This window comes from Nerophis lumbriciformis, linkage group LG24 (assembly GCF_033978685.3).
Source record: "Nerophis lumbriciformis linkage group LG24, RoL_Nlum_v2.1, whole genome shotgun sequence".
Taxonomy (NCBI): Eukaryota; Metazoa; Chordata; class Actinopteri; order Syngnathiformes; family Syngnathidae; genus Nerophis; species Nerophis lumbriciformis.
This window is the reverse complement of record NC_084571.2, coordinates 29,007,501-29,029,004: the sequence shown is the minus strand read 5'-3', so window position 1 is coordinate 29,029,004 and position 21,504 is coordinate 29,007,501. Positions and strand designations below refer to the sequence as shown.

General features: G+C 38.6%; 1 protein-coding gene and 1 long non-coding RNA gene across 6 annotated transcripts in view; one reads left to right on the top strand and one right to left on the bottom strand.

Moving 5' to 3' along the window:
- Window positions 1–81: 81 nt before the first annotated feature.
- Window positions 82–21,504, top strand: part of map3k14a (mitogen-activated protein kinase kinase kinase 14a) — a 42,742-nt gene continuing 21,319 nt past the window's right edge. The window contains exons 1-8 of one of the 5 annotated variants that reach the window (XM_061981931.2): window positions 120–155; window positions 13,242–13,328; window positions 14,922–15,218; window positions 15,288–15,369; window positions 15,450–15,678; window positions 18,265–18,651; window positions 18,718–18,852; window positions 18,930–19,059. In XM_061981931.2, coding sequence (XP_061837915.2) covers window positions 14,945–15,218; window positions 15,288–15,369; window positions 15,450–15,678; window positions 18,265–18,651; window positions 18,718–18,852; window positions 18,930–19,059 — 1,237 coding nt within the window. In that variant the 5' untranslated portion in view covers window positions 120–155; window positions 13,242–13,328; window positions 14,922–14,944. Of the gene's footprint in view, window positions 156–9,959; window positions 10,141–12,968; window positions 13,175–13,241; window positions 13,329–14,921; window positions 15,219–15,287; window positions 15,370–15,449; window positions 15,679–18,264; window positions 18,652–18,717; window positions 18,853–18,929; window positions 19,060–21,504 lie in introns of those variants that run through there. The other 4 variants (XM_061981932.2, XM_061981930.2, XM_061981929.2 and 1 more) reach the window with 4 other exon arrangements.
- The window catches only part of LOC140679803 (uncharacterized), a 40,186-nt gene continuing 28,621 nt past the window's right edge, over window positions 9,940–21,504 (bottom strand). The window contains exon 3 of the long non-coding RNA XR_012051153.1: window positions 9,940–9,996. This is a non-coding gene — a long non-coding RNA (uncharacterized lncRNA). The remainder of the gene's footprint in view (window positions 9,997–21,504) is intronic.

Below are 21,504 nucleotides of genomic sequence, written 5' to 3'. Positions count from 1 at the left end.
TGAATTACTGACTAATTTTAAACATTATTGTATGAAAATAACGTGTTAAACACATACTTTGAAAGGACGTTAACCGGAAATACCACGAATTCCCTCACACTTGCTTTTCCACCGCCAACGAAACAGACGACCAACGCCTACCAATAAGAAGCTTGGTGAGTAAAACATCTCATCCAAATGTTGCATTTGCGTGAGTTGTTGTCGCTAAATACTCTTGATCGTTGTTAGTATTCTGAAAGACGTCAACATTTAGTAGCATAAACTTTTTTTCTGGCCGTTTCCGGTCTTGCGAAGATTTCCCCCCCTCCCCCTTTTCTCTTGCAGAAAATGACAGCAGTAAATTAACACATAATTGGAAACACAATTCAACCTAAGGGTAAAGATCAGTACATTCACGAGTTTATATTTACTTATTCGCATTTGTTTGATTGTCATATGAGCCGAGCAAAAACATTTGCTAGCTAAGTGCAGCAAGTTAAGCCATTGTTAAAGTTTGCAGGTTCTGCTTGTACAGCAAACTATGAATATTGTTTTTTTTGGAGGTGAAGTTTGCAAAAACTTTAGGTAAATTGTAATACAATTGGAAAAAAGCAGCACACATTCAAAACAATAATTAATCACAACTAAGTATTCTCATCTCTGGTCGAGAGATAAATCAAACTGATTAAAAAAACAAACAAACATTGGTTTAACCCTTGTGTGGTGTTTGGGTCTGTGGGACCCGTTTTCATTTTGTATTAAAAGAAAAATGATACAATTAATTAATTTTTCAAACTGAGACTCACTGACTTTGGCTCATTTTCTGTGAAGAACATATATCAGAATACATATTTAATGACCACGCACACCATACATCCCCCCGACACATTTCTATTACATATAAGATGTCTGGGTCCACTGGACCCGGGGCTAATAGAAGTGTGGAAATTGATGTTCTGTGTACCACACACACACACACACACACCCCCACCCTCACACAGACACAGCAGGCCTAGACAGGAGGAGGACAGAGTGTAGGTACACAGAGCATCAGCGGGTCAAATGTGCGAGAAAATGAGAGCAGACGATGTTGACAAATAATGTTGCAACCTTGTGTGGGAACCGCAGGTGCAGAAACACAAAAGAAGAATCCCTGTGGGATGCAGAAACTGGCAGAGAAAATTTCCGTGCAACGTTCATATTGTTGTTACTCAGCCAGCGTTTGTGGGTCTGATGGACCCGTTGCATCATGTGGCTTTTAATGCCTCACAATCAAACACTTTTATGTTAAAATACTGAACAGATGTTTATTGGGATAAACACTTACGTCATGTGTTGCCTTGTTTATAACACTTATATACGGCTTTTCATTTTTTGTGGCTCCAGACAGATTTATGTTTTGTATTTTTGGTCCAATATGGCTCTTTCAACGTTTTGGGTTGCCGACCCCTTGTCTATGCAGACAGTTGTAAGCTTTTGACTAAATATACCGGTAATAACTGTCTGCAGTAGTACATGAGCATTACATTTGTTTGAAGTGGTATTAAAAAGGGCATTACATTACACTGCAAAAAGCCAGTGTTAAAAAAAAAAAGGAAAAAAAATACAAAAATTAGGGATATTTTATTTGAACTAAGCAAAATTATTGCCTCATAATCAAACACTTTTATGTTAAAATACTGAACATATGTTCATTGGGATAAGGTAAACATCTGTTCAGTATTTTAACATAAAAGTGTTTGATAGTGAGGCATTAAAAGCCACAAAATGCAACAGGTCTATCAGACCCACAAACGCTGGCTGAGTAACAATATGAACATTACACAAGGGTTAAATACAGGGTCCTTCGAATGTGAGTGCAGCGTGCTAGCTACTGAGCTAAAAGCTAAAAAAATAATGCTATATCATAGGGCTGCGAATCTTTGGGTGTCCCATGATTCGATTCAATATCCATTCTTGGGGTCACGATTCGATTATAAATCGATTTTCCCGATTCAAAACGATTCTCTATTCATTCAATACATAGGATTTCAGCAGGATCTACCCCAGTCTGCTGACATGCAAGCAGAGTAGTAGATTTTTGTAAAAAGCTTTTATAATTGTAAAGGACAATGTTTTATCAACTGATTGCAATACTGTAAATTTGTTTTAACTATTAAATGAACCAAAAATAGGACTTAGGTTATCTTTGTGAAAATATTGGACACAGTGTGTTGTCAAGCTTATGAGATGCGATGCAAGTGTAAGCCACTGTGACATTTTTTTTTTTTTATAAATGTCTAATGATAATGTCAATGAGGGATTTTTAATCACTGCTATGTTGGAATTGTAACTAATATTGATACTGTTGTTGATAATATTCATTTTTGTTTCACTACTTTTGGATTGTTCTGTGTCGTGTTTGTGTCTCCTCTCAATTGCTCTGTTTATTGCAGTTCTGAGTGTTGCTGGGTCGGGTTTGGTTTTGGAATTGGATTGCATTGTTATGGTATTGCTGTGTATTGTTTTGTTGGATTGATAAATAAAAAAAATAAAAAATTTTAAAATAAATAAATAAAAAAATTTTTTAAATCGATTTTTGAAAAATGAGAATTGATACTAAAACGTACAACGTGAGAATGGCGATTTTAATTTGAGTCGATTTTTCCCCACACCCCTACTATATCATGTGGACGTGCTCATGCCGTGGCAAAAGCGGAAAAAGGAATACATGTCGGGAAAATGCAAACGTCAACAAAAGTGGCTGGCGGGCTATTTGTTTCCAAACCTGGTTAAAACCCGTCGATTGCAAACCCGGAGAAGCGTTTTGCAGCATGTGCAAAAAGACCACCAAACTTTGCTCAATGGGCATCAAAGTGGTAAAATCACACACGTTATTTGCTTATCACAAATTGGCGGTCAAAGGCAGGCAGCAGTTAACGGTGCAAAGTTCCCCGGCGTGATCAAAAAAGAAACTTCTGCCGTTGCCAAGGCTGCCTTAATGTACAGGTTCACCTGAGCTGAAGCCCAGGGGCCCCACCCTATCAGGACCCCCCCGATTTTGACAGCGGATTGCAATTATTGGTGTTCGCTGTCAATCACAAACTGCTCATGAATTGATTAACGTGGACCCCGACTTAAACAGGTTGAAAAACTTATTCGGGTGTTACCATTTAGTGGTCAATTGTACGGAATATGTACTGTACTGTGCAATCTACTAATAAAAGTTTCAATCAATCATTTAAAGCACCGTCTAGCGATTGTGTACTCTCTCTTTCGGCTGTTTTTTCCTACTGCTCCGAGCTGCACTTGAACCCACATCGCCTGTGTGAGAGACCAGCGTACTTCTATTGAGCTAAAACACAGTCAGTCTAAACACGTTTGTTTTTAAAATGGGTGATATTTTCGCATTGTTGCTGTTCTGTTGAGTGAAATCATGATTTTTTTTTTTTTCAAGCTGTGGTTGAAGTTAGTGGGGTGGCGGCAGGAGCAACCTTGGATTATTGTGGCGGGGCAGGTAGGGGAAGACCCCCTCATCACCAGGGTCCCCCACCCCTTGGGTTAAGTCGCCACCACAAGTGTCAGCTGCTGCTACCACAACAGAAAAATAAATAAAGTACAGTCTTGTAAGCCAGTTCTAATTCACTAGAGAGTAACAGTTATTGTAAACTATTCAATAATTTAACATTATCATTGTTAGATGCTTACAATTTGGTCTATGCCGGGGGTCAGCAACCCGTGGCTCTCTTTAGTGCCGCCCTAGTGGCTCCCTGGAGCATTTCTAAAAAAGGATGGGGGGAAAATAATTTGTTTTAGTATGTTTTTTGTTTGAGGACTAACATGACACAAGCCTTCCCAATTGTTAGAAAGCCCACTGTTTAGTATGTTTGTGTGTATGCTTCACTGATGACAGTATTTGGTGAACATCGTTTTGTCCTACTAATTTCGGCGGTTCTTGAACTCACCACAGCGTGGCCTGTGACGCAACAATTTGTTTACATGTAAAATCTTCCACTCCTCCTTCGTCTCATTTTGTACAACAAACGTCTTATACTGTGCGTGTGTCATGACTTGGTCCTGGGGTTTAGTTTTTCTCGAATGCAACGGAAAGTTGGCTCGGGCGAGACGGGAATGAAGATACATTTTTTATTTAAAGACTATAAATACAAAACAAGGAAGTAAACAAAAGGCGCGCACAATGGCGGAGAACAAACTATGAAACCAAACACTTGCACAAAGGCAAAAACTATGAACAACAAAAAAACACTAACTGTGGCTTAATAAACAAAAACTTACTTGGCATGGAACCGGCATGAAAAAAGAGCAGCAAGGATCATAAGGGTGTGGAGAGTGTGCAGAAGCATAAATATGGAGATGTCACCAGAAAGACAAACTGAAAACACTGAACTTAAAAGACAAACTAAAAACACTGAACTTAAATACTACAGACATGATTAACGAAAACAGGTGCGTGACTCAAAACGTGAAACAGGTGCGTGACGTGACAGGTGAAAACTAATGGGTTGCTATGGTGACAATCAACAGTGCACAATGAGTCCAAACGCGGAACAGGTGAAACTAATTGGGTAATCATGGAAACAAGACAAGGGATTGAAAAGCCAGAAACTAAAGAGTCCTATAACTAAACAAAATATGACTTAAAACAAAACATGATTACACAGACATGACAGCGTGAATGCACAAAGGTGCGCTTTGTTGATGTTATTGACTTGTTGGAGTGCTAATCAGGCATATTTGGTCAGTGCAAGCTAATCAATGCTATCATGCTATTAAGAGTAGCTGTATGTACATATTGCATCATTATGCCTCATTTGTAGGTATATTTGAGCTCATTTAATATCCTTTACTTTTATCCTCTGTATATAATTTAGTTTTGCATGTCTCATCACACATTATATGTATCTAATATTGACTGCATTTCTGATAGTTGTTTGTGTGCCATGTTGTTCCAGACCACAGCAAACATTACCTATCTTGCCAAAGATCGTAATAAAGCCATTAGAAGAAGACAGCCTGCTGTTTATTTTAACTTGGACACACACATCTATACCTTTGTAATTTCCAGGAGTTATCTCACCTTCTGAGTAGCCTCTGATTTACTAATGGTTTCTAATGTTGTAAAAATGTGTAGAATAAATATTAAATTTCAACATTTCTGTCAACGCAGATTTGCTTCAGCCTGCGACACATAGTCATTTTGAAAGTAGGCTAATATAGCTAATATAGACACTTACGTCACATGCTGCCTTTATTATAGGACTTATATAAGACTTTAAAATAAATTTGATAGTAGGCTATTATAGCTAATATAGACACTTACGTCATGTGTTGCCTTCTTTATAACACTTATATACAGCTTTTCATTTTTTGCGGCTCCAGACAGATTTATTTTTTTGTATTTTTGGTCCAATATGGCTCTTTCAACTATTTGGGTTGCCGACCCCTGGTCTATGCAGACCATACTTGCCAACCTTGAGAATGTGGCTTAAGTACAGTTTTTTAATTGAGCTGCTGCATTTTTTTGGTTGGGTTGTTTATTTATTTAGAGTAACTTCTACATTTCTAAAAGGGGAGGAATGTAATAGAGTGATCTATGTTTTTCTGTTGCCATATCCTGGTGAATGTTGGCTATAGCGTACTGGGGTTACTTTTTAGTTGGCCAACAATTTATGTGGTGTTGCGCACCTGACGTCAAGTGTGTGAGTCTGTTCTGAAGTCTACAGTAAAGAGACGTACTTCATCACCTCGCCTGGTTATTGCCTCCAACTCAATATATTACAACAACATTGCTGTTTACAGCAGACTAGGGATGTCCCGATCCGATATCTGGATCGGATCGGCTGCCGATATTTGCCAAAAATTGCGTATCGGCAAGGCATGGGAAAATGCCGATCCAGATCCAGTTTTAAAAAAAACTCCGGTCCGTGTTTTCCAACGTACCGATTTAAATAATACATTCCACTTTTCTGCTGTTCTGTAATTTCCGTTCCGCATTTTCCAGCACACCTTCAACACATCCACATGTCTGTGAATTGTCACGCAGTTGCTTTTAGCTGCTGGTATTACACGACAGGCTCTTCTCACTCTTTCCTGTGTCTCCCTCTCACAGACAGCAGCGCACCTTCTTACACACGTCACATACTGTCACGTCATACGTCACATACGTATATGTCCTCCCCGAGCAGAGAGGTAGCAGCATGGCTAACGTTAGCTGTGATGCTAGCGCAGCCGTGCGAGCAACGCTCCCTCTAAGGTGCTCGCCTGTGCAATTGCGCACTGTTCAAGCGTCCTCTGCGCATAGCAAATCTATGCCACGCACAAAATCTAATAAAAAAATAAGCGCATAACAATTTTCAACACACCGACACGACAGAGAAAACAGTTTTCGTCATCATTGTTCAAATATTGTGACGTCTGTCGAGACGCTTATCTCTATTTGGTGCCACACGCCCACACCATCAAAATGCTGAGGCAAAAATTTCCACATCAACACCGTATGAAAAAATTAGTGATTTTTTTAGTTGTGATTTACTTCTCTGCATGAAAGTTTAAAAGTAGCATATATTAATGGAGTATGAAGAAGAATGTTTTAATGTAGACATGCAAGCCTTGAAAGAAAATTTTGAAAATCAAAACTACATTTCCTGCAAATGGGTGCATTTCTACCCTATATTTTAACTTTAGATTTATTCTCATATCAAACTCTGACACTTACAACCGGCGCCCCCCTCCACACTCTGGATTATAAATAATGTAAATAATTCAATGTGATTATCTTGTGTGATGACTGTATTATGATGATAGTATATATCTGATAGTATATATCTGTATCATGAATCAATTTAAGTGGACCCCGACTTAAACAAGTTGAAAAACTTATTGGGGTGTTACCATTTAGTGGTCAATTATACGGAATATGTACTTCACTGTGCAACCTACTAATAAAAGTCTCAATCAATCAATCAAAACACATAGAATCATCATACTGCTGTGATTATATGCATCAAGTGTTCATGCAAGGCTAAGGCAAAATATCGAGATATATATTGTGTATCGCAATATGGCCTTAAAATATCGCAATATTAAAAAAAGGCCATATCGCCCAGCCCTAGTTCAATGATGCCATTTCTGTTTGTCATGTATACAGGTAATTTTGTCTATTTTGTGTTTATCCTTGAATAAACAGGTCAGTTTCTTGTTACCAACCATTGTGTATCATTCAAACTCCCCTAATTCAGCTGGCTAGTTGTTATCAAGAGTACTAAAACCCTTTTCAACATGATTCTGACAACTAAGTAGGCTAAATAACTTTAAACTTTAATACATGCTCGGATAGGCCAGTATCGGTATCGGTCAGTATCGGTATCGGATCGGAAATGCAAAAACAATATCGGTATCGGATCGGAAGTGCAAAAACCTGGATCGGGACATCCCTACAGCAGACGAACTGCTTTACGGTAGAATAAAACATGACTGCTGTTGTTGTGTGTTGTTACCGCGGAGGACGTTAATGAAATTGCCTAACAATAAACCCACATAAGAAACCAAGAACTCGCCCTCGATCATTCTACAGTTATAAGTGTTTGGGCAGGCACGCTGTTTATATTGTGGGAAAGCGGACGTGAATACAGGCTGTTGACACGTCACTCAGGTCGCATGGAGCTGGAGGGGGCGTGGCTTCCAGCACCGCCTGAATTTCGGGAGATTTTCAGGTGAAAATTTGTCCCGGGAGGTTTTCGGGAGAGGCGCTGAATTTCGGGAGTCTCTCGGGGTTGGCAAGTATGATGCAGACAGTTGTAAGCTTTTGACTAAATATACCGGTAATAACTGGGCATTACATTTGTTTGAAGTGGTATTAAAAAGGGCATTAAATATGCTGATACCTGCAGAAACCTTGAACTAATAGGCAGCATAAACAATAGATAGGTCATTAATAGTATTACATGGGTGAAATTGTTGTTTATCTCAATGGTAGCCAATGAGGGACATTTGCACTACAAAGAAGTAACATTGCCATAACACAAATCCAACGTACCGTCAGTTGGTGACGTTGCTAACGAGAAATTGTTCATGTAAGAAATACCGTGTGAACACCTACAGTCAAGTTATGTTGTCATAATTATCACTAATAAGTGTTCAGCATGCCGGTTAGTGATCAAAAAGCATTTCAAACCGGCGCAGCTGGAGCCGTTTTCCAGCCATGTGTCCTTGCAGGAATGCTGTTGCCGTGTGTGTGTGTGTTGTGGCGAGGCAGACTGCAGGTCAAGTCCGATTTCACTACTCTTACTAAAGCCTTTGGAATTTCATTAATCTGTGTGGGTGTACGCCGCAAAGTCAGCCCAGGATGGCCGCTGTCGCTATGTTTAGTTGGAATCAGGAGCTGAATCGACACCGACGTTCGGCAGACAATGCAGGAGTATTTATTGCACGATGTTTTCATTACTGAGATATGCTTCCAACATTGTGCGGTAGTATAGGATGATGCAGAGACATATCAATTGATTAATTGCCGGCTGTGTGGAATCGGTTGATTTGGAGCTGTTAAATCGTCTCAAGTAGCTCACGCCAAGGTCCATCGATGCACTGTATGTTGGCATTTAACAAAGATTTTTTTTAGAGATGTCCGATAATGGCTTTTTTGCCGATATCTGATATTGTCCAACTCTTAATTACCGATTCCGATATCAACCGATACCGATATATACAGTCGTGGAATTAACACATTATTATGCCTAATTTTGTTGTGATGCCCCGCTGGATGCATTAAACAATGCAACAAGGTTTTCCAAAATAAATCAACTGAAGTTACGGGGGTGTATATTGTAGCGTCCCGGAAGAGTTAGTGCTGCAAGGGGTTCTGGGTATTTGTTCTGTTGTGTTTATGTTGTGTTACCAATTCTGATCTTTTCGCAACAGATTCAGGCCACATCAGGAAGTAGCCCAAATCTGATTGGAATGACTTCAGTCTAAACCACAGGTGTCAAACTCGAGACCCGGGGGCCAAATCTGGCCCGCCACATTTTTTATGTGGCCCGCTATAGCCTGGAAATAATATGCGTTAAAAAAATGTTATAGTTATTTGAATGAATCTTACCATAATATGTTACGTTAACATACCAGGCACGTTCTCAGTTGGTTATTTATGCGTCATATAACGTACACTTATTCAGCCTGTTGTTCACTATTCTTTATTCATTTTAAATTGCCTTTCAAATGTCTATTCTTGGTGTTGGATTTTATCAAATAAATTTGCCCCAAAAATGCGACTTATACTGTAGTGCGACTTATATGTTTTTTTTCTTCTTTATTATGCATTTTCGGCCGGTGCGACTTATACTCCGGAGCGACTTAAAATCCGAAAAATACGGTAATACACCGAAAAATCTAGTTGTTGTTTTGCGTTTAAAAAAAACAAACAAACTGGCAGCTCAGGCGCCAACATTTTACTGTAAAATTGCAGTTTTTTTTAATTTACAGTAAAAAAATACAAATGTACATTTTACAGTAAAATTCTGGCAACTGAGCTGCCTTTTTTTTACCATAAAAACAGCAGTACTGTTTTTCCATTTACAGTAATATACACTACATTTTGAGGTGCAATTATTGCAACTTACCATGTATTTTTTACATTTTAGTTTAAAAAAAATTCTACTTATGAAATGCATTAAACAATTGTGTAATAATACTATTCACTGTTAGAAGCGGCCCTCTGGGGCCAAACATAACTACGACGTGGCCCTCAGTGAAAACGACTTTGACACCTCTGCTTTAGCTGAACATTGTCCTGATAATCTTACGCTTCAGGTGCGTCCCACTTCAGCGGTTCCACAGTATTGAGTTGCTTAACGTCACAAGTGTGTGTTTTGGCCCTGCTGTGATCGCAGTCTCGGTTCATTGGCTCGTCAAAAGCAAACCTACACATGCTGCGGTGTGCGGAGCCGTCGAGAGTCAGCAGAGTCCAAGGGGAGGCGCCAAATAGGTCGAGATGCATTTCCAGTAAGTGGCCAGACTCCTCCCCTGAAGAAAGAGAATCGCAGCAATAAGGAAGAGAGAGAGACAGACAAGAGCACAAAGGACGAGTTACTTGTTTGTTTATGTTGTTGTATACATGTTGCTGTTTTGTTTAGTCAGTGTGGAGAGAGTTCAACCCTGTTCCTGTCGGTACGTCTCCTCTCAGATGTTTCTTTTGTGTGCGTGTGTCAACTGGCTCTTATTTAACCCTGCCTTTCCACGTTAACTCACATGCCTTCTGAAGGAAGTGCCACTCCAAGTGCTTTGTTCTTGCGGCGCACAAAAACTTGAGTGAAAATGTTTAAGATATTAATGGTGATGTCATCTTTATGTCCGCCATGCTCTCGAGCAACAAGCTTTGACTTTTAGATCTTTAGCATCACTACAAATGAGGCTAAAAGTCAGCAAAACAGACACTATTGTTGTTATTATGCAACCGTAAATGAGGCCTTGTCCTGCAATTGCAGCTTTTTAGACTTATGTAATACATATTTGGAAAATGTTGTATTCCTGTTCTACAAGTGCCAGATCAGGAAATTGTTTTTTTATTACGGCTATCAAACGATTAAAATGCTCAACTGCGATTAAGTGCATTTTTTCTCTTTAATAAGTAGCTTGGATTAAGTAGCATTGTCAAGTTTTTATTCATTTCAACATGTGACTGGACAATATGGTTGCTTTATGCAAAATATATTAAGCTTTTTTTCAGACAGTTCCGCTTGCAATGGGCGATATGGCCTAAAATCTATATTGCGATATATATGTATTGCAGCCTCCTGCAATAAAGATATATATCACAATATATTATTTGGTATATAAATGATAATATAAGCTTTTCAAAAAGGGTTACAATTAATCTTAATTTGGCTGATGACATATGCTGTAACATGTTACCATAAATTCCGGTTGTAATATTTTCTCAAAACTGTTATTATTTTTCTACTTGCTAATGTACTGTTAATATTTGGTTACTTTCTGATGTAACATGATTCCATCTACACTTCTGGTGTAATATAATAAGCACTTATTCTTCAGTTGTTAGGGTACTGTACATTAGTTTTGGGCGACACCAAAAATGTGGGTAACGATTAGAGATGTCCGATAATGGCTTTTTTGTCGATATTCCGATATTGTCCAACTCTTAATTACCGATTCCGATATCAACCGATACCGATATATACAGTCGTGGAATTAACACATTATTATGCCTAATTTTGTTGTGATGCCCCGCTGGATGCATTAAACAATGTAACAAGGTTTTCCAAAATAAATCAACTCAACTCAAGTTATGGAAAAAAATGCCAACATGGCACTGCCATATTTATTATTGAAGTCACAAAGTGCATTATTTTTTTTTAACATGCCTCAAAACAGCAGCTTGGAATTTGGGACATGCTCTCCCTGAGAGAGCATGAGGAGGTTGAGGTGGGCAGGGTTTGGGGGGGGTGTATATTGTAGTGTCCCGGAAGAGTTAGTGCTGCAGGGGGTTCTGGGTATTTGTTCTGTTGTGTTTATGTTGTGTTACGGTGGAGATGTTCTCCCGAAATGTGTTTGTCATTCTTGTTTAGTGTGGGTTCACAGTGTGGCGCATATTTGTAAAGTGTTAAAGTTGTTTATACGGCCACCCTCAGTGTGACCTGTATGGCTGTTGACCAAGTATGCATGGCATCCACTTGTGTGTGTGAAAAGCCGTAGATATTATGTGATTGGGCCGGCACGCAAAGGCAGTGCCTTTAAGGTTTATTGGCGCTCTGTACTTCTCCCTACGTCCGTGTACCACTCCGTACAGCGGCGTTTTAAAAAGTCATAAATTTTACTTTTTGAAACAGACACCGATAATTTCCGATATTGCATTTTAAATCATTTATCGGACGATATTATCGGACATCTCTACTTTTAAGTATGCAGCCCTCGGTGAAAAGAGTTAGACACTACCACTATAAATGGTAAAAATTACAAGAAAATGTACACAAAAAAAAAAAGTACTTTGGTAAATAATACTACAATTATAGTCATCTACTTGCTCATTGTCGCACTGTGCCTCAACCAAGCAGGAGGGCACTTCCTGTGACTTATTTTCAGACGACCGAGTCAACTTCAACGGTCCCTAAACAGGCCCTTCCTTCCTGTGTCATCCATACCCGCAAAAAAAAAAAAAAAAAAAAAAAGTCACTCTCGGCAACTGCAGTTAAATGCAAGGTGTGTCCTTCTGTGCAAAACCTGAAGCGGCGAGGTGGGGGCGAGGCATAATCCCTTGTCCGTAGAGGCATGGCTCCAAAAAAGTCGACACATATTTCACGTCATCTGATATTGTAAATGTAGTTCTTAGGGCAAATGATATAAGCAAACTTAAACAAATAATATTTGCACCCCAGGAACAATAATCACATTATTAGAGGTGAATAACAATAAGTATTTTGTAAAAACACTCTCGTCATTACATTTTGTCTAATGGTATACATGCTTAATAAGGTTACATTAAAGAATGTTTGCACAAAAGGAGAAGCAGATCTTATTTAATCCTACCCCTTCCCTGTGCCTCTGTATTTACTGTCCGCTTCCCGTGTTGACTTTGTTCCACTGCACCCATTTTCTAATCAGCGGGAAAGGAAGACTCAAGAATCTTTAATAATAAATAGTCGGTAATGAGAGAACAAATGCAAGAGTAAACACCGACAGACACATTGTTTAATAATAAATGAATAAGACAGAACAGTAACACTTTAGTAAGGGGAACACATATTTACCATTAATTAGTTTCTTATTAACATGCAAATTAGTAAAATATTGGCTCTTAATAGTCATTATTAAATACTTATTAATGCCTTATTCTGCATGGCCTTATTATACAACCAGTAAGCCATTAACTAAGAGTCTTTCCTCAATAACCTCAGAATTCAGTATGTTGTAAAAAACTGAAACTTTTACTGGGATTTTATTATAGAAACAAGTCTTGCTTTTCTTTTACTGTGAAACAGAAATTGGTGGAAACAACCTTTTTACCTGTTATTGACTATGGAGATGTGTTGTACACGAATGCTACTGCTGGTTGTCTCCACAAGCTGGATAGTGTGTACCACGGGGCACTGAAATTCATCACCAACTGCGCTCCCCTTACTCACCATTGTGTGTTATACTCAATGGTTAACTGGACATCTTTATGTGCTCGACGCCTCAATCATTGGTATGTTTTCATCTACAAAACCATTCTGGGTATCACTCCATCTTATCTGTCTTGTCTTTTAACAAAGAAACAAACGGAAGAAGATGGATGGATGGATGGACAAGGAAGTCACAATCTTCGTTCAATGAATGTTCTGCAATTTGTCGTCCCCAAAGTAAGAACTGAACTGGGCAAGAAAGCATTTAGGTTTTCAGCACCAAAGGCTTGGAATAACCTACAATCGAATATTAAACTTCAAACCCTAGTTACGTTGAATGAGTTTAAAGCTTCTGTGAAAGGACTGCAGTCTACCTTGTCTGTATGCACATGTGTCATGTCATGTGAGCAAGTTTTAATGTTGTAAATGTGACGTTTTATGTATTTGTTCACTGTTTTTAATGTAACCTTGCTGCTGCCCTCTTGGCCACGTCTCCCTTGGAAAAGAGATCTCTGATCTTAATGGGATTTTACCTGGTTAAATAAAGGCTAATAATAATAATAATTGCTTATTAGTAACCCTAACCCTTATATGTTCCCCTAGTGTCCAAATAACTCTAAATTAAGTCTTTGTTACTTCAATGAGCAACTAATTAATGGTGAATATGTTCCCCATACTAAAGTGTTACCGACAGAATATATGATATTTAAATCTTTAAAATAATACATGATGAATTCAGGATAAATTATCAGACACAGTTGTTCTCAGCATTCAGCTTCCTTCAAATACCACCTTAACACCAAATGCTTGTCCTATTTGCCTGATATCAGGATATTGCTTGAGTTTCTTTCTCATTACGTTTCCAAAATGTTACTCCACATAAGTAACATTTTGGAAACATACATACATACATACATACCAGTAACGTGCGGTGAGGTTGATGGCTGGTGAGGCACTGACTTCATCACAGTCAGATTTACAAACATATGAAGCTTAAAGAGTATCTTATTCACCATTTGATTGGCAGCAGTTAACGGGTTATGTTTAAAAGCTCATACCAGCATTTGTCCCTGCTTGTTATTATGGTCTTACCTTTACTTATAAATAAAGTCCATTCGCCGCTGTTGTGCTGGATTAATTAACCCCCTGACGGGTGTGTTATATCAACTAAAGCCCTCACTTAAACTTTCCACGTGCAAGATTGAATCTATTTAAAAAAGTGTAACCGAGGGTTTATAAATGTCGCCTATACTGTATGAAACTACAAAATATCAAACACGGAGGCTCCAGTTTACACGAGGACCACTTTATTTACCTTCTTTCAAAAACCTCCGCTCCACTACAACATGTCATCACTTACGCTCTTGGCGCCTTCAAAATAAGAGCTCAAGGCATATACTGTATAACAGCGCATAACAGGAACTTAACATCACAAATAGGAAAGCCCATAAAAATAGGTTACAAAAGTTATTTAATAAGAAGCCAAAAAGTGCAAAAACAATAATGTTCATGTTGGAGGAGTTGTGAATTAGATACACCTGCAGTCTGCAGGTGTACCTAATGTTGTGGCCCTGCAGTCACTGCCTCACCTGCCTCTAGTGACTGCACGTCACTGATACATACATACATACATATATATATATATATACATACATATTATATATATATATATATATATATATATATATATATATATATATATATATATATATATATATATATATACATATATATATATCAAAGGTTTTATCAAACTCATTTTTTATTGATAATGTGTCTATCACGATATATATTGAGCCTTATAACTGACGCCATGTTGTGCTTCTTCAGACACGTGAGACCTTGCACAAGCCATGGCGGTGAGGCAGAGGATCTTCAACTCCACTGCCCCCTTCTCCGGGTCGTCCCCTGTCGAGCTGAAGGGCTCATACCCGAAATGTACCGCCACAGAGAAAGGCACGCAGCAGCAGGAAGAAGAGGAGGAGGAGGAGGAAGAGCCGTGGAAAAGCGGCAAAGTGGACTACATAGCGCTGAGCCCCTTGTTGAATAAAGTGCTGACTCAGGGGACTGCTGAGCAGGTTGGAGAAGCGCCGCTGAAGAGCTCCGCCTTCATCGCACAAGCCGAATGTAATTTTGTCTTTTTAGATGGGTTTCAAAATGGGCTTCATTGATGGATTAACACTCCCCTCTCCTCAGGTGAAACCCAGGACTCCCAGGAGTTTAGTCCGTCCTGCTCCGAGCGCCCCTATGTTCCTTCCCAAAGCTGTTACCTCATCAGGTACTGCCATTCAAATAACATTTTCAAAAGCCGATGTGATTAAAAATGACGTTTTGACGGGACGCTCGCTCGCTCTCCAGTCTGCAGCCGGAGCACAACAACGTGGCGTGTCCGACCACCGCCTCTGTCCAGGAGCCCAGCTGCTCGTCGTCGACTTGTCGGCCCGGCCAGAGGAAGAAAGCGCGGAAACGGACAAAGCGCAAATGTCGGAAAAAACAAAGCGGCAAGGAGGAGGAGGAAAGCTGCAGATACCGAGTAGCTTCTGGAGTCCCCGAGCAGGAGAGCGGGACTTCTTTGGAGCATATTTTGGTAAGAATGATCTAAAATTGACAAAAAGTCTTGGGACACAGGGAATTCATCTCCCACTCCAGATGTCCCAATACTTTTTGTCCTTAGTATCAGTTCACCGTGGAGCTGACACTTTGATTGGTCCAATATTGGCATTTAAATTGAAATCATTTGTATTAAATATGACATTACGTAGCCCTCCAGAAATATTTTTGTTACAGTCCTCGACATAATAAACACCAATCTGAAAATATCGCCTTTTTGGGAGTCGCAGTTCAGGACTTCCTTCATTGCCAGTCCGACACGTGAAACCTTTAGATCAGGGGTGTCCAAACTTTTTCCACTTAGGGCCGCATGTGGGGGAACATTTTGATATTTTTCACTGTCAAAACAAATACCATCGATTTTTTTTTTTTTTACCTTTAAGGCTCCCCTCAAGTTTGGTCATGGGGAGCCAAAAGGGTCTCAGTTATACAAGTAAGTCATATATATATATATGTATATACATATATACATACACACACACACACACACAGTACAGGCCGAAAGTTTGGACACACCTTCTCATTCAATGCGTTTTCATGATTTTCATGACTATTTACATTGTAGATTATCACGAAAGGCATCAAAACTATATATAAATATTTTTTTTATTTTTTTGTCCTGTCCAGCTTCTCAGGCAAATCATATAGTTGATGTAGATACCCATATCGGCTGTTCAGATTTATTTTACAAAAGAGAAGTGTAGGATACTTCTCTTGTTGCCTTATTTGTATTTGACTTTATTAAATGTATTTATATTATCATTTGGTGCAGCCGGGCCGGAGAAGGAGGGGATAGAAAGAGGAAAAAAAGAAGATAGAGGGGGAAATTGTGGGGACAAGAGGGGGATTAGACAGAGAGACAAAAACAACAGCAAACACAACAATAACAACAACAACAACAACAATAGAGCAACATCAGCAAATACGACATGTACAAATATGATGGTAAAAGTGATAGCAAATAAGCAGTTAGCGAAAATAAAAAATAATACAGAAATGACAATGAGCATTATTACACTATATATAAATATAATAAATAAAGAAAACGTATTGAATGAGAAGGTGCGTCCAAACTTTTGGCCTGTCTCTAGATCAACTTCAGGTCTATCAGTTGATAAAAAGTAGAAAAATATTCATGTTTTATGACATTTTGTCAAAGATAACCGTTTTTTAAAATGCAAAAACAAAAAATATGCATTATTTTCCCCCCCAAAAAAATTCTAAGTGGAATATTTGATTGGAAGTAATTGGAGCCTTGAATAGGTCAATACTACATAGAACCATTGTTTTTAATTCATTGAGCAATGACAGATTTAAAAAAACAACAAAATAAAACACTAAAATTCTTGTGAATTCAAAAAGGCTCCACTTATAAATGTTTTAAAAATAAGTGATACATTTCTTAATTTTTAAAATTTTTTAACACTTTAGTCTCACAACCAACTTTTTTTTGTTGTTGTACGCCCCTTTTTGTCAAAGAAAACTTCATTTTTCATTAGGCAAACACAAGTATGCAATAGTTTCCCCCAAACAAATTTAAAATTGGAATATTGGATGTGAAGTAATTGGAGCCTTGAATAGGTCAATAGTACATAGAACCATTGTTTTAATTCATTGAGCAATGACAGATTACATTTTTTTTTTTAAACACTAAAATTCTTGTGAATTCAAAAGGGCTCCACTAATAAATGTGTTAAAAATAAGTCGTACATTTCTTTATTTTTTCAATTTTAACACTTTAGTCTCACAACCAACTTTTTTGTTGTTGTTGTACGCTCCTTTTTGTCAAAGAAAACTTCATTTTTCATATGGCAAACACAAGTATGCAATAGTTTCCCCCAAACAAATTTAAAAGTGGAATATTGGATGTGAAGTAATTGGAGCCTTGAATAGGTCAATAGTACATAGAACCATTGTTTTAATTCATTGAGCAATGACAGATTAATTAATTTTTTATTTTTTTTTAAACACTAAAATTCTTGTGAATTCAAAAGGGCTCCACTAATAAATGTGTTAAAAATAAGTCATACATTTCTTTATTTTTTCAATTTTAACACTTTACTCTCACGACCAACTTTTTTTTTTTTGTTGTACGCCCCTTTTTGTCAAAGAAAACTTCATTTTTCATATGGCAAACACAAGTATGCAATAGTTTCCCCCAAACAAATTTAAAAGTGGAATATTGAATGTGAAGTAATTGGAGCTGTAAATAGGTCAATAATTCATAACATTGATTTTGATTCATTATTAATTTTTGAGCAATGATAAAAGAAAACGAAAGAATGAAAAAAACAGTCTGCTTTTATTTCACTTTTTAATGTTTGTTTTTTTATTTTTAGTATTTTTAGAATGTGCCTTGGGCTGTAAAAAATGACTTTCGACACCCCTGCTTTAGATCATCACCATAGCGGTAGTACACTGTAGCTGTGATTTATAATGAGATTTGCTTTTATAGATTAGAATTTTTTTTCTGCGTCTGATCGAATAAAACGCACAATTTTATAAATAAGGTACCTGGTAATTAATTGTATATCTATTAGAGCTTTGCTTTTTGCTCTCGTAGGACGAGTCGTTGCAAGGACGGAGGAGCCCCTTCAGTTCTTCTTGCTGCAGCAGTGTGGAGAGTTGTAAGGAACAGGACGCATCGCCCTCTCTATATAGCCCAAAAATCTTCAACACAGGGTCCAGCTGCTCCCCTCTGCCCTGGACGGGTTTTTTCAGCAACGCCCCGCACAGCCTCCACTCCTATGGGCAAGAGAGCGACTCCTTCAGCAGCGCCGGGGACTGCTCGCTGGCCCTCGCCGGGCTCCGGGGTAGCGTTAGTCAGGGGGACCCGTGCTACGCGGGGCCTTTCTTCAAAGACGTGGAGCGGGACGCGTGGGTGGAGGACGGCGAGGAGTGGCCGTCTCAGGACTCGGTCAGCAACGAGGGGATCATTTTTTACAATGAAGTAAGTTCTTCTCCAACCGCGTGTGAAGCGTAATCGTAGTGAACTAATTCAACCTTTTTGTCGTAGAAGCTCCAGCCTGTGGACTCCGAGTACAAGGAAGGGAGGGAGTTTGTCCTGTCAAAGTTCCTCAAAGAAGGCTCCTATGGCGAAGTGCACAGTGCTCGAGATATCAACACAGGCTTCAAATTTGCAGTCAAAAAGGTGACGCAGAAGCAACGGTCTTCAACCCGTGGCTTGTGTTGTCTCTTTAACAGCCCGCTTCTTTCCCGTGCTGGCAGATCACCCTGAAGAGGTTCAACAGCGAGGAGGTGAGCACGTGGAGTGCCCTCAGATCTCTTCGCGTCCTGAAGCTCTTTGGAGTGGTCCGAGACGGCCCTTATATTTTCTTTCTGATGGACCACAAGTCAGGTAAAACACTGCTTGTGGAGATTTTTAATACCAAGTCACAATAAAGTGTTTATTGTGGTTAATTGGGAGTATGGTTGTATGGTATATCAGTACTAGCAAAGTACCGTGGTACTAATGAATTTGAAAAATACCTGTACTATTTTTTTTTTCCTGTCCAGCTACTCAGGCAAATCATATTATTGATGTAGATGCCCTTTTAGGCTGTACAAATACTTTACTTTACAAAAGAGAAGTGTGGGATACTTCTCGTGTTGCCTTATTGGTATTTGACTATATTAAATGGATTTATATTATTATTTGGTGCAGCCGGACCGGGGCAGGAGGGAATAGAAAGAGAAAAAAAGGAAGACAGAAGGAGGGGGGATAAGACAGAGAGACAACAACAGCAAACACAACAGAACAACATCAGCAAATAGAATATGTACAAATATGATGGTAAAAGTGATACCAGAGAAGCAGTTGGTGAAATAAATATTAATAATACAGAAATGACAATGAGCATTATTACACTACAAATGGAGCAATACAAATACCAATAGAAATAGCACTATTGATAATGAATAATAATAATTACCTCTATTATCAACAATACATATATGTAATGATAACTTGAAATACAAAAGAAAGCAGATAAATGGAAGGGAAGAAAGAGAAGCCAACTATATTAACCTTGTAGTTTGTTATAGTAACAATAGGTTAAGCTTAGTCAGTGTGCCATGTGTTACCCAGTTTCCCGTAGGGCAACAACGTTAATATATGTTTGATGAAACGTGATTATATGCATGAGTGTCGGTTTTGTTTTTTTTGGTGATATTGTTGAGCCGAGGCGCTTGTTGAGTGAGTCAGTGCGCACATACACAGCACATACAAGCAGAAACAGAGTCGAGAAAAAGAATGGCAAAAAAACAGCAATTCTACTGGTAAATAAAGAGGGTGTGTGAAACGCAAAATAGAGGTATTTAATTGGACTTCCAAACTAGGTGAAGCTGTAAACCAGGGGTCCCCAAACTACGACCCGCAGGCCAGATCCGGCCCGCCAGCGTCCAAAATCCGGCCCGCTGAACGTCCCAAGTTTTAAAAAAAAAGAAATAATTTTTTTTTTTTTAATTATTATTATTTTTATAAATCTGTTCTTTTTAATACATTTTCTACCGCTCTTTACTCTCGGTGTCTCCTAGCTGCTCAGGCAAATCATATTGTCTAAAAATGCATTTTCCCATCAATAACGTGACATTATCAGCGGCAAGTGCGTGCTCTTTCAGTCAATTAGTGTGCGAGAAATATATATATATATACACACACACACACACACACACACACACACACACATACATACATACATACATACATACATACATACATACATACATACATACATACATACATACATACATACATACATACATACATACATACATACATACATACATACATACATACATACATACATATATATATATATATATATATACACACATATATATATATATATATATATATACACACACATATATATATATATATGTGTATATGTATATATATATATATATATATATATGTATGTATGTGTGGGGAAAAAAATCACAAGACTATTTCATCTCTACAGGCCTGTTTCATGAGGGGGGGTACCCTCAATCGTCAGGAGATTTTAATGGGAGCATTCGCATACCATGGTTTATATATGGCACAGAGTGGGTGGGTACAGGCTGGCCTAGGGGCGTGGTGATTGGCTCATGTGTTACCTAGGAGGTGTTTCCGTCTATGGCGGCATGTTGTTACAATTTCGCTGCGCTTGTTGAGGGATGACAGGTCTGGACGGTAAATAATGAACAGTTTCTCTTTCAAGCATAGGTTGCATCTTTTATTACCACTATTGTAAGGTGTGCTGGATGCAAGAATTTGCCATGTTATTGAATATTCAACATTATTGTCTTTGAGGTCCCAAATGTGTTTGCTGAGTTCTGTGGTATTTCGCAGGTTTTTGTTCCTGAAAGAAGCCTTGTGGTTGTTCCATCTGGTTTTGAATTCACCCTCGGTTAATCCTACATATGTGTCGGATGTGTTAATGTCCTTGCGTATTACCTTAGATTGGTAGACAACTGATGTTTGTAAGCATCCCCCGTTGAGGGGGAAATCAGGTTTCTTTCGACAGTTACATGCTTTGTTGGTTTTGGAGTCGTTCTGACTGGGGGTCGACGGCTCATTTGCAATTGTTTTGTTGTGGTTTGAGATGATTTGTCGTATATTGTTCATGCAGCTGTAGCTCAATTTGATGTTGTTCTTGTTGAATACTTTTCTTAGGTTGTTGTCTTTGGGAAAGTGTTTGTCAATCCGATTGAGGAATTTGTGTCCAATGTTCGTTGAGACGTTTTTGCTGTATGGGGGGTTGTACCAGATGATGCCGTTTCGTTTTCTGTTCTTTTTTGGCTGGTTTCCTGGCGTGGG